This window comes from Mus musculus, chromosome 5 (assembly GCF_000001635.26).
Source record: "Mus musculus strain C57BL/6J chromosome 5, GRCm38.p6 C57BL/6J".
NCBI classification, from domain to species: Eukaryota; Metazoa; Chordata; class Mammalia; order Rodentia; family Muridae; genus Mus; species Mus musculus.
The window spans coordinates 3,830,294-3,844,581 of record NC_000071.6 but is presented as its reverse complement, the minus strand read 5'-3'; the positions used below and the strand labels follow the sequence as shown (position 1 = coordinate 3,844,581).

Here is a 14,288-nt window from a genome sequence, read left to right as displayed (position 1 = left end):
AAAAGGAATGCTAACCTTCTGAGTCTGGCTTATTTCAGTGAACTGGAACTTCATATTCGTGGTCATATTCATATAATGTTCATCAATTGTTTATTGTTGAGTAGCATCCTATTGCATATATGGATATACTTGTCTGCTCACTCATCAACTGAAGAAATTTGGGCAGTTATGAGTAAATACAGTTCACAGTGAAAATGTATCCTTTGAGAAACCCCGTAGAGAGTATACTTCAATCCAATGAAAGCTACATATGACTCATAGTCAATAAAATGCTCAATGGAGAAAAACGTGAGGCAATTCTATTAAAATCAGGGACAATATGAGGCTGGCCATTCTCTACTTCTATTTAAAATAGTGTTCAAGGTACAGCAACATGACAAAGAGAAGGAAATAAAAAAGATAGGACTGGGAAACAAGTCAAGTATCGCTGTCAGTTGGTGATACAATACTACACACAAGAAACCCTAACATATCATCAGGAAACTAGAGCTGATCTAGACTTTCAGCAAAGCAGCAGTATACAAGATTAACATAAAAATCCACTGCATACCAATGGCACACTTAGAGAAATCAGGGAATTGACAACAGTAAACAAACAATCCCAAAACCCATAGGTTCAAAGAAAACAAAGACTGAAAGACATCCCATGCTAATGGATAAGACTTAAAGTTGTGAAAGAAACTATCCTAATAAAAGCAATAGACAGGACCAATGCTATTCCAATCAAAATTCTCATGCCATACTCACAGAAACTGAAAAACAAAAATCTTAACATTGATATAGAAGTACAAAGATCACAGATATCCAAAGCAGTCCTAGGCAAACATAATACAGAAGGCATTACCATACCCAGTGTCTTAGTTATTGTTCTACTACAGTGAAGAGATACCATGATCAAGGCAACTTATGAAAGAAAGCATTAACTGGGGGCTTGCTAACAGTTACAGGGTGTTAGTCTACGACCACTGTGGTAGGAAACAGCAACAGGTGGTCAGACATGGCCACTAGCATGTGCTTACATGATATGTAAGCTGAGAACCTTCCATCTGATTCATTAGCAGGAGGCAGAGAGGGGACTGGGCCTCATACACCTCCTCCAACAAGGATTTATCTCCTAATTCTTCCCAAACAGCCTTACCAACTGGGAATCAAACATTCAAACTTGTGAGTCAAAGGGGCTATTTTCATTCAAACCACCACATCTGGTTTCAAGATATACTGCAGTCACATTAATACAAAATGGCATGGTGCTAGGTGATGGTGACACCTATCTTTAATCCTAGCAGAAAAAGGAAGCTCTCTGAGTTCGAGGCCAGTCTGAGTTCTAGGACATAGAGAAACCCTGTCTTGAAAACCCACACTAAACAAAAGCAAAACCAAAAAAAATTGTGATACTGGCATAAAAATGCATTTAAATCAGCGAAAGAGAAGACCCAGACATAAGTCACGCCATTACAGCCACTTAATTTTTAAAAAAGAAAACGGCATCTTCAATGAATGGCGTTGGGAAAACTGATGTCTACATGCATTAGACGGAAGTGACTTCACTATTTCTAACCCTGCACAAAAAACCCAGCTTCATATTGACTGAAGAATGCCACAGACAATCTGAAACTAGGAAAAAAAGTAGGGACTCTGTACACGATAGAGCTATAGATAAGGACTTTCCTCAGTGGGGCTCTGGTTGCTCAGGGTATATGGCCAACGACTGAAGAAAAAAGTGAGAGCTTCTGTACAGCAGAGGAAGTGATCAATCAAGGGAAGACGTAGCCTCCAGGCTAGGAGATGAGAGCAAGTCTTTGCTAGATCTATGTCCAACATGATTGCTATTAAGTATTCAACTCAAAAAACAAAACACCAAGAAAACAAGTAGCTCAATTAAAAATGAGTCATAGATCTGAACAGAGAGAGATTTCTCAAAAGAAAAAATATGTATGGCTGCTAAACACGTTAACAAGTTCCACATCGATAGATATATGAACATTTTCAGAATCCAAAAGGGTTACAAGTTATTGTAAATCAATGTTTTCCCTTCCCATCTGGGCAATCATGTCAAATGTGCTATGTAGCTAGGTTAGCATTTTAGATTAACTTAATTGACTTTTAATAGATACTGTTACAACGCACACTGACTGTATATAAAACCCTCACATATAACAAATTACATTTAAGAAAAAGGTTCAGTTAGTCACTTGGCAAATGAAAATGAAAACTTTGGTAAGAGGAAGAGGAACATCTCATTGATGGTGAGAGTGTCGACTGGTGCATCCTCTGGAGAGATCAGTGTGGAGGCTCTTTGCAAAGCTCAAAGTAGAATCTCCACGTGGTAGCCGTCCCACTCCTGGGCATTTACCCCACAGGGCTCTCAAGCCTCATAGAGATGTGGGACCATTCCTGTTCATTGCTGCTCTTGACAATATGCAGGAAATGGGACCAGTTCATCAAAAGATAGAAGGAAAATGAAAATGTTATCTAGCTATAGATCCACCCATCCGTCCACCTACCCACCCATACACACATACATATGTACAATGGAATTCTATTCATCTGTAAAATGAGTTAAATTATTACAATTGAAGGTTAATGAGTGGAACTGGAAAATTATACTGCATGAAGTAACCCACATCCAGAAAATACAAATGCCAAATGTTCTCTCTGATTTGTGGATCATAGACTGAACTGTGTTTAACTTGGAGTGCCTGTACAAGCCAGGACACTAGAAAGGGACTATTGAAGGGGTGTCAGGTGTTATATCACAGGTGCTGTAAAAGTAGAAATAGGAATGGAAAGGTTTAAGCAGGGAAGAGTGTTAGAAGGAAAGGGGGGCATGGGGAGGGTTAGTAAAAAATAGCCTCACTTAACTACATAATTCTAATATTAATAAGGCTTACATATAGTATCATTTAGAATAAAAAGTTAATGTCAAGAGTAGAAAATGACATAAAAATTATCTGCTTGTGTGTGTGCTTTGATATGACAGCCAGTGGTCTAATTTAATTAGATCTGAGATTTAAAATTAAGAAATTATTCCCAAACCATCCTTGGTACACCCAGAGGATGGAAAACTGTGCAGGGAGTGAGCGTCTGGACTCATCAGTGTGTAAAGACACTAGGACCGATGCAAGGAAACCCATCTTGTGGTAGAGACACCTTTAATTAAGAGGTTTAAAAACACCTTAAGATAGGCTTATAGATTACAGAAGAAATGGTTTAAATAATAGATTCAAGTACAAAATACATTTTATTTATTCAAATCATGTTGGTTTTCAGAATATTTGAAGTAACACACAAAATTATATCAAAGCTATATTTTAATTTCATCACATTCCACACTAAATTCTTTACTATTTACCAAAAATAACTTTTTATAAAGCATACTATTTTGTCTAATATAATCCAGACTGCTGATCTATTTTTATGTGTTTCTCTCAAAAATTAGAAGAGCTTATGAGCATATCATACAAAACTAAGTGGTATATTACACACCAAACATGAGTACAGATTCTGTACAATATATGTAACAGCATATACATACTATATGAAACTACATGCTTTGTTAAGTCATATTTTCAGAAATCTTTCATGGAAAAAAATCTACATTACAAAATGTGGTGGTTTGTACTCAAATTCAAATTCTTTTCATGAATTTCTTTCAGAGGGCATTAGTTGTCCATTTAACTTCATTAGCAGCTTTACCACAAGGCCAGCCTACAAAATAAAACATACAGTAACATCAAATATGAATCCTATAAAAAGCTTAGAAGACATATAGTGTAGTAGACATTTTCATACTTATTTATTTGAAAGGTAACTTTATTAGGAAGAGAGAGCATGTCAAGAAATTGGGCAGATCGAACACATCTGCAAACCCACAAACTTAGTTCTAGACCTGCATGCGTGAACCCTTTTCATTTAAGAACTCCCTTTGCAACTGAAGGAGCTTGCAACCCCACAGAAAGAAAAACAGTATCAACCAACCAGACCCCCCAGAGCTCCTGGAGATTAAACCACCAACCAAAGAGTACACATAGAGGGTCCCATGGCTCCAGCCACATATGTAGCAGAGGACGGCTTTGTCGGGCATCAATGAGAGAAGCCCTTGATCCTGTGAAGGCTTGATGCCCCAGTGTAGGAGAATGCCAGGACAGGAGTAGGTGGGTGGGTGGGTAAACACCCTCATATAAGCAGGGGGAAGAGGGATGGGATGGGGGTTTTGGATGCGGGGGGGGGGGTGGAGAAGAGGATAATATTTGAAACGTAAATAAAGAAAATATCCAATTAAAAATAAATAAACAGAAAAAAAGAACTCCCTTTGCCTGGCCTCAGCCCTGTAGGTTCAGAGCCATCTTTCTCTGGTTCAGTTAAATAGTTTACCCACCAGCTTACTTGGCCTACTTTAGATCACATATCTGCCTCATGGCTCAACCTAAGGAAAGCCATATTATTACATCAGGCACACAGCCAACACAGGAGTCCACATGCCCAGGTTAAATGGCAAAAACAAAGGCAGTATGATTGGCCAAAACAGCATGTCTCCCATCAAACCCACCAACCAGTTCTACAGAAGTGTTTTGTAATGAGAACTACCTAGATGAACCTCAGGACATAAGACTAAAAGAATAATCATTAACATTAGCAAAAAATTCAAGGAATTAAAAGAAGATACAAATACTTTATTGAACTCCAAGAGGATAACAATAAACACTTGAGTGCTGCCCAAGAAAATACTTGCAGCTGAGAAAAATAACAAAAATAACTCAGGATTTGGAAACTGAAATTGAAAGAGAAACACAAGCTGAAATGAAGAGGTAATTGAAAAACTTAAAATGCCAATGAGAAACAAGTAGAATCAATCTGAGTCAAGCAGATGACAGATACCTGGACTAGAACATAAAAAGATCTAGACTATATAAATGAAAAGAAATTTAAAAACTAAAAGAGCATAGAAAAGAAACATACAAGAAATGTGGGATACTAGTGAAAGATAAAATCTTTGAATTACAGGCACAGAAGAGGGAAAAGAATCCTAGGGCATTCAATGACATAAACCAGATCTTTAACAAAATGATACATGGAAACCTGCCCAAACCAAAGACACATCAACAGATACAAGATGGACACAGAACACCAAAGAAGACCAAAAAAGAAGCATCCAAAAGTATATCACAATTAAAACACTAAGTATACATAACAAAAGAGAGAACAACTCTCTACAAGTCACATACATAGGAAAACCTATCAGAATAACACCTGATTTCTCAACGGAAACTCAGAAAGCCATAAAAGCCTAGAGGAATGCACTCCAAGTTCTAAAAGACAGAGCACCATTGCAAAACTAGACTACTGTAACCAGCAAAACTATCTACCATAGCTGGCAGACTATTGTAACCAGCAAAACTATCTACCATGGCTGACAGACTCCTGTAACCAGCAAAACTATCTACTATGGCTGACAGAGAAAGAAAAACATCCACGATCCAAACAGCCTATAAAAATTCATACCCAACTACAACAAAAACACTAAACACAATATTGGAAGCAATGCTTTGAACTAAAGAGAGGAATAAATAAAGCCAAGAGACCTTGAGCGGCAGGGTGAGGTTGGGGAGAGACAAAATTCAACTACGAACACAAACCAGCAAAAAAGATCAAGGTGACTACAAGCTACATACACCTTTCAATAGTAACTTAATATTATTGGCCTCAAGTCACCAATCAAAAGAAACGGACAAGCTTGGATTAAGAAACAATCCATCTATGTGTTGTCTAGAAGAAATTCATTTTAGCATTAAAGATAGAGACGACCTTAAAGTAAAAGGAGAGAAAAAAATATTCCAAGCAAATGGGATAAAGGAGCAAGCAGGTACTGCTATCCTAATATCTGAGAAAATCAACTTCAAACAAAAACTAATCAGAAGGGACAGAGGAGGATAGAGGGAGGTCAACACAGAAGGACAGAGGAAGGGGTAAGATAAAGGAATCATATTTTATATTTACCTAAAATCATACACAAAACATGTAAGTGTATGTACATGCGTACATATGCGCGGGTGCGCGCGCACACACATACACACACAACACACAGAGCTTCCCACAAGACATAAATTAACAAGGACTCTAGTACTAGGAATGAGAAACCTCCTACAATGGTTGGACAGGGAGTACAGGTGACTCTCCAAACAAATAGACTACTGATACAGTCCTTGGTTGTCTCTCTGGGTTGAGGCTGGAAGTAGCCCCCTATTGATAAAGACACTGCTCACTTAGGACACAGAAGTTGGATATTTTGAGATGGATCTGACCTGAAAGCCTCTTCTGTGTGGTCTAGCTTTCAAAGTTTCAGAAAATACTATGAAAGCTGCCAAGGAAGCAATTAAGCAGTCCTATCCAGCTGCATGACACCTATGAGCCATGGCAATTACCAGTACGGCGAGATATGCATAAAGGAGCAGTAAATAGCATTTACATGCCAGTGATGATCAACAACTATCTAACTGGACCTAAGGCACAAGAGGGAAATCATGCCTGGTACTAGAAACCTAGCCAATTTCCCACAACTAGTGAAATCATGGACCTTAGAACATCCATCCGCTTTGCCAGACAAGTATAATTCCTTATTACATTCTGAATCTTATCCTTATACCAACAGATAAGTGTAAAGCCACCCCTCACCAAAGAAGCCTTTCCTCACAGCAGATGGAGGGCATCACAGAAAACTATAACTGGATACAAGGCAGAGATCAATGGAGCATGGGAAACCAAGTACCTACCAACTAATACATCTACACTATGGCTCCTAGATCTATGGCTCAGGGACCACTGCAGGAGAGAAGATGGAAGATCACAAAGCCAGAATACCAGACTCTGACAATCCATTGTGAAATAGTCTCTCCTAGAAATAGCTGGATAAGTAAGACCTGAACAATGACAATATAAATATAGACATGTTACAATGGAAGGGAGCAATTTTACAAAGATCCTACTCCTAGATAAAGAACTACTATAGCAAACTAATGACTGCTGGATGAAGAATGAGACTCTCTCAAGAATGAGCCCCCTTTTTGGTTGTTCAATGCAGGGTAGTTAGCCCAGAAACCATAAACACACAAGCAACAAAAATGGCTTCAGCAGGTTGTGTTTATATTTGTGTACATGTACACATGTGTGTACATACATACACACATATATGTAACAATAATAAAGAAAAAGAGGATATCAACTTGGGGTGGGGTAGGAGGGCCTGGAGGAAGGGTACGTGGAAGATACTGGAGGGAGGATAGGAAAGGTGGAAAGTGATATAATTATCCTTCAATTAAAAACTTTTTTAAAAAAGAAAAATAAATTGGGAATAGGGGAAGAATTTATGTAGATCTTGACGATGGTTAAAAATGCCACCCAGAGTATAGTTCACATAGTATACTGGTCAAGAAAGGGGAGAACTTTAAGAAGAAGACAGGGAATAACTAGTCAGAATTACAGAAAATGGTATAAGGAAGAGCTTAACTGCTTTAAAACAGAAATATATTAGTTTGTCAAGTTTCTGGCTCCTTTAATTAAGAAGGGAATCCCATTTTCATCTAATACTAAAGGTTTCCAGGGAAGTTAAATGAATTAAGTATTAAAAAAAAAGAACTTTAGTAAAACTACACTTTACTATTATTAGTCAAGCTAATTAATTAGTACTTGCCTGTTTTGTGTGTACTATAAAGCTCATTTTATTTTCCATACTATGGATTTGAAAACAAGTACCAGCATCTCCCAGCTGCCACGTAAAGCAACAGTACTTGAGACTGATGAGTAATGCCTGCAACAGAATTACAAAGTATTATGCTAAAATAGAGCTAAAGGTAACATTTACTCAGTCATGCCTTGTTAAATCCTACTTCTTGGGAGGTAGAAGCTGAAGATCAGAAATTCAGGGTTATCCTTGGCTAACAGTTAGAGACCAGCTATATGAGACCCTTGTCTCAGAATGCTAACAATTGTCCTAAATGAGAAATGCAACAAAACTTACTATCACTTACGTGTTTATAATTATCATTAAATGTAACTGTTCTGGATATCATTTTCTTAAAGTCTCTTTACAGAACCCACACCAACTTCACAGAGCCTGAAGGACCCACAAGGCCAACTCCAGAGACTACCATGAACAATAACAGTGCTTGTATCAGACTAACAAACATTCTTATAGACAGACGCCCATTCTCAGTGACTTGGAGCACAGTCAAACAAGCTCTTATTTTATGCAGGTTAAAAAGTAATATATTCAGTACCTTTCATGAATATATACACAGTACTTTTAATTCTGAATTTACAGTGGGACTTCTAGGATGACCTCAGCAATTTCATTACACTGAATATAAGTGCACTGATTTGTTATTATTTATTGTAGAAATAAGAAAAACAAATATTAGAAATATATTCTTTTTAAATTCCATAGAAATATTTAAGAAACAATGTTAGGGTAAGCTACTCTTATAACTTTCCTAAAAATGCTATACTTACATAGGCATTCAACACATATTTTTCTTATTGCTAAAAGCTTGTTTTTGTTGACATGTAGAAGTTAGATATATGAAGTATAGTACAATATTCTCATTCATCATGTGTAGGTATATGTATATATCATATATATGTATAGCCTTTATGTATATCATATATCATTCATATAAATGTATGATATCTGTATAAATATATGTGTTGTAAAATCCAACTTTGTAAGATATGTGAAAATAGCTATTTAGTAAGGTATAGACTGAAACCAATGAAAGCATAGTAGAAATTTAAAATGAGTACACCTAATCACCTGAATTATTTTTTAAATTAAAGCTAAAAATAAGCCCTTTTATACGTCTAAAAAAAAAAAAAAGAAAGAAAAGAAAAGACCAAGAAAAAGGGAAAAAGAAAAAGAAAAAGAAAAAAAAGGCAAAGGCAAAGGAGAAAACAGGTTCAGGTAGCAAGTCTCAATGTTATGGAGATCAGATTTCCAATAAAAGTACAACTGACCCCATACATTACAATAAAATCTGCTGTTAGAGCACTACATGCAATGAAGAAAGGATTCTTAAGACCCAAGACAAGGGCCCACATGGTCTTTTGATGTGATCAGACTTCTCCAGAAGGAAAAAGCTGCCATTGTAAAACGGCAAAACCTGCAATTGTCAAGAAACTAAGAAACAAGAGTAAAATGAATGAAGAAGTCATAAATGAAAGGGTTAGCTGGAAACAGCAAAAGGGAAGGCAGCGGATTGAGAAGGCATGTCCAGCAGCCAGCAGACATGGCAGCAGGGATGAAAACAATGTGCTCTGCAGAACGGCATGTGTGCACAAACTCAATTCTGCATGGATGAATACTGCTATTTAATAAAATCAACGACATAGGAACAAACATAGTTCACCACACCGGAAACACTGAGTAACAACACAGTTCATTTTATATGAGTAGAACAGACCAGTCTCTGATGAACTGTACTTTCTGATGGACTGCTTCCACGACTTCAAAGAGAAAGAAGACAGAAGATAATTGACATTAAAAAAAGAGAAAAACCCAAAAAAAAAAACGCTGCTAGTTCTAGTTTCTCCAGAGAATCAATTTCTAAAGGACATGATGACTAAAAACTACAATCATCTTAGATCTTTCAAAGGTACTATAAACGTATCAGTAGCTTAGGAGCAAACCATGTTTCCTCTTTGGCTCAATCACCTTTTTGTACACCTAAGAATAGCATTGCCAGTTATATTTTTATCTGTTCACTTATTTTTAAGGTTTATTTTTTATTTGTGTGTGTGTGTCTTCTGCAAGAACAGTAAGTGCTCTTAACCTGAGCCATCTCTCTAGCCCTCTACTTAGAAATTGAGTATCTTATTCTGAAAAAGAAGTCTGTCAACTAATAACTAATCCTTTTGCCTGATTTCTCAATTATCCAACTCCTGAATCAGAATATTATTAAAATATAAAATGTTGCATTAGATTGCTAATTCATCAGTCCATCATTGGAATGCTTTATAAAACATTTTACTGTTATTCAAACTTGAAATGCTACCAAAAGCCAAACCCTACAGCTCAGAGAACCAGTGGTGTCACCTTCACAGCATTATCATCCAGTTCTACCAGGAGGGATCTGTGAACACAGGTACACAACTAGCAGACAAAAAACATCTGGAAACTGTGCATTTTTCTCATTTTCTTCTCTCTTCTTTTCTTTCTTTTTGTAGGTGTGTGGCTCTGAATGCACATGGAGTCCAGAAGTCAATGCTGAGTCACTTCCTCAGACCCTGGTTGCCTTATCTTTTAACATAGGGTCTCCTCCCACTGAACCTGTATGCTCTTTTACTAGACTGGATAGCCCCGAGCTTCAGGGATACACTTGTTCTTACTCACTGGGCACTGGGGTTACCAACAGGCACTTCAGTGGCCAGCTTTTCATTTCTTTTAAACAAGCTTAGTTCACAGAAATAGAAAAATGGCCACAAACCACATAACAGTAGTCTATGTGTTTATAAACCAGTTTTAACAGAAATAAGCAATGCCCAGAAGCAAGCAGTAAGGAATTTCAAGACATCAAACTCTATGTCAAGTATGAAAATCTGTTATTCTGTCCTTTGTTTGTATTTTATTCTCTAGATCCTCCCACATGTTAGCAGCATTGTAAGATAACTGTTGACTAAAAGGCTGATGGCAAGTTTACATGAATGACTATACGTAATCAGGTTATTCTAAGAAGAGACTCCAGAGCTGAAGAGGTGGCTCAGTGGTTAAGAGCACTGAATGATCTTCCAAAGGACCCAGGTTCTATACCCAGCAACCACATGGCAGCTCACATCACAGCTGTCTGTAATTCTAGCTCAGGGGATCCAGCGCTCTCTTCTGACTTCCTTGAGGACCATGTACACATGAGGTACATAGACTTACACACAGGTAAATCACCCATACCCAAAGCACAAAACTTCAAACAAAACAAAACAAAGACTCCACAATATGACACAAAGATGAGAAGAAAAAAATTCATAAAATTTCCAAACTAAAATGTCCTTTGGAACATGATCTAACTTTGACAAATCTTAATAAGTGAGGCAAGATTTTTACCAGATTACTATTATAAAGTAGAAAGATGTTCATCCTGCCTAGACGTGTTGAATATGTTAAAAATAACTGTCTCTGTACTGAACCTAGAAAAATGGCCCATCAGTTAAGAGCACTCTAGAGGACCTGGATTTGATTCTCAGCCTAGGGCTGCTCACAACAAATTGTAACTCCAGCTCCAGGGTGTCTGACCCCTGTAGCCTCTGAGGGCAACTGCACTCACAAGAACATACTGTATGACACATAATTATGCTTATAACAGACACAAGAAAAATAAAAAATAAATATAAGAACAAAGCTAAAAGAACTATCTAATGAATGGTCATATTCCCTTGCACACTAGATCTTTTTCTCAGAAGAGCTTCTTATAACTAATCTTCATTTTCAAAATAAAATTTCGTCATACACTACACATTTCTTTCTTAAGTCTGGAGTCCTCCCACACTACCTCCTCCTAATTGGTCTTACTATGTATTTTAGGTTAGGCTAGCTTCAGAGTCATACACAACCTTCTTACCCTAAACCCACAGATGCTGGGATTATAGATAAATGCTACTATGTTTGGGTATTACTTTCCCTCTGTGTGAGAAAAAATGAAAATCCGGGTAGTTTCATAATCTCAGGCTTTTAGAACTGTCAGAAACAAGTACCTGTTGTTTATAAGTCATCCACTGTATGGCAGTTTTTGGTTTTTTTTTTTTTTAATTTTTTTTTATAGAAGGCTATACAGATGCATAATGAAAAGTGTCTTTTAATTTGATTTTGAAATGATTTGTCTCCTGTCTCTAAAGGCATCAATAGATTCTATGTTTTTTAAAATGAAATATATGAGACATGTAGTGGTGCATGCCTAGCATTTAGGAGGCTAAGTGAGGCAAATCTCTGTGAGTTCGAGGCCAGCCTGGTCTACATAGTGAGTTCCAGGATGCCAGAGCTACAGAATAAGAACCTGTCTCAAAAAAACAAAAGTTATCTTATAGAAATAAATCTGCATTTATACAAAGATAGTCTTCAACTCCTACAATTTTTACAGCAATATTAGCACACTGAAAAGTTCAGCACCCTTTTCACATAAATGTAACATTAAAAACATCATTTTAACCCAAATACTATTTATTATATTATATGGACAATAAGTATTACAAATGCAAAAATATATTACAATTGATGGATATATTGTAATTAATGCCATTTCTAGATTCTTCAAGGAAGACGGAGAAGCTATTCTAAACAATACGTGCTATAACTACTCAAAAATAGGTTAAGAGCTACCTTAGTTTCCATGTTCAGGAGATGAAGTCCTTTTATATTCACTCCTACATACACAGGGATGACTTTATGATTGCTTGGGCTTGCCTTTGTAAATATCTGTCCTGTGAAGAAGGCGGCTCCGTACGTAGGGATCTCCCAGCAGTTCTGTAGGAACATGCGCTGCAGGTGGTGCATTTCCTTACTGACGCCCTCACTCAGACTCAGATTCTGAAAACAGAGTAAAGAGATGCGACCTTTTAATAAAGCAAACGGGTTAACTAGCCATTTCTAAAATCAATGTCCCAAACAAGAATGAAGTCACGGTATATTATCCCAAGTGAATTTTTTCGCTTGTTGCCTTAATATTAAAAATAAAGCAGCTAAGATCCACAGTGTTCTCTCTTCTAGTAGGACTGTAAATGCGATGGGTAAGGAGAGTACATTACTTCAGCTCTAACTCTAGCCTTTACCAGAGTATTCAACACACAGAAAGCACACAGAAGGCGGCGATACTCTAAAAACAAGCACTTCTTGCTACTTTCAGTTTCGGGCACTGTGAACTAGAAAATTAATTTTTAATCCCAGGATTTTAAATTAGTGTTTAAAACGTTATAACACTAATACAAACAGCTACAGGCACCTCCATTTCTGTGGGGCAGCTTACCTTGTACTCATGGAGTATTCGGTTTATCCAGTGAGGCGCCTTACTTTTCAGTTTAGTAATAGGTACGATGGATTTCAGAGTTTCTTCACTGGAAGTACACATGCCAATATCCTTAAATAAGTCATTTTTAGTAGCTAAAGTACAATAATCCTTCTGTCACAAATGGTACCAAATAATGGAAATTTTAAGCCGAATATGATGTTTTAAAACAAAATGTTCCAAAATCTTAATATTATCAGTTTAATGTTTCCTTCTTCAATAACCAGAAAATATTTTCAAAAGTTGAAAGATCACATTAAAAAAACTTTAGACATGCTAAAACCTCTATTTTCTCTCAAGGATTAAATATCAAACAACTTTATATGGTGGGATTCTTAAATATCTGACTCATAATTTTTCTTTTATTAAGAAAAAGTTTTAGTAAACTTAATTAAACACAAAATAAACAAAGAAAAACCATAAGGGGAAATTATATCAAGTACAATATATATAAGTAAAACTTTGAAATGTTTTATGAACCAAAAACCAATAAATGCTTTAGAATAGTTTTTTTTTTCTTTTACTTAATGTTTTGTATTATTTAATACTAAACCAATGTATAAACAGCCTGTCTGTCTGAGACAAGGTCTTCCTATGCAGCCCAGGCTGGTCTGACTTACGGTCCTTTGTCCGGTCTTAGTCTCATTGATTATGAGCAGGTGCCACCGTACCTGGCTAACAATGCATAAACACTTTGCAGTAATATTAAAACTGTGTTGGTTAAAGAGAATCTTGAGCATTTGAAAAACCATGCATTGTATTAAATACTTACTTTAAGAAACCTTGTTTGTGCTTTTTACTCTCATAATTCCCATAAACTATTTGTAACAGTAGACTTGCCAGTGTTATCAGTTTAGCATCAGGAGCTGTATAAAAGCCCTTCAGTAAATTATATCTGGCTTCATCAAAGAGAATAAGAATAGCTAGTGGGTCTTCAATCTTAAAAGAAAGAAATATAACTTGGTTATTAAGCTACAATTTACTTTGCAAACCTTTTATACAACTTTTTCTTACCCAATATAACAAGCTACAACTATATAACTGTGTGTGTATGCTGTGTGTATATGCTATTACTATACTAGAGCAGGGGTTAACAAGCATATTTTTAAAAAGTCATACAACAATATTTTAAGTCATATATTTATGAGTCACATAATCTATTATAAATATTACAGCATGAAAGCATCAACTTTTATATAGATATGGAAACCTGAAATAAATCTTCACATGTGAGACGTTGTTTTTAAGCTA

The 14,288-nt window shown here is 36.4% G+C and overlaps 1 protein-coding gene across 7 annotated transcripts in view; it reads right to left on the bottom strand.

The window, feature by feature from the left end:
- Positions 1–66: 66 nt before the first annotated feature.
- Krit1 (KRIT1, ankyrin repeat containing) overlaps positions 67–14,288 on the bottom strand; it is a 41,360-nt gene continuing 27,138 nt past the window's right edge. For 2 of the 7 annotated variants that reach the window (NR_033173.1, NM_030675.3), the window contains 5 exons: positions 13,810–13,976; positions 12,999–13,086; positions 12,356–12,562; positions 7,688–7,804; positions 67–3,708 (listed from right to left, as the gene is read on the bottom strand). Coding sequence is in view for 6 of the 7 variants with exons in the window: in NM_030675.3 (NP_109600.2) it covers positions 3,640–3,708; positions 7,688–7,804; positions 12,356–12,562; positions 12,999–13,086; positions 13,810–13,976 (648 nt within the window). In the remaining variant the exon portion in view is untranslated. The remainder of the gene's footprint in view (positions 3,709–7,687; positions 7,805–12,355; positions 12,563–12,998; positions 13,087–13,809; positions 13,977–14,288) is intronic. The other 5 variants (XM_006503617.3, XM_006503618.4, XM_030254911.1 and 2 more) reach the window with 4 other exon arrangements.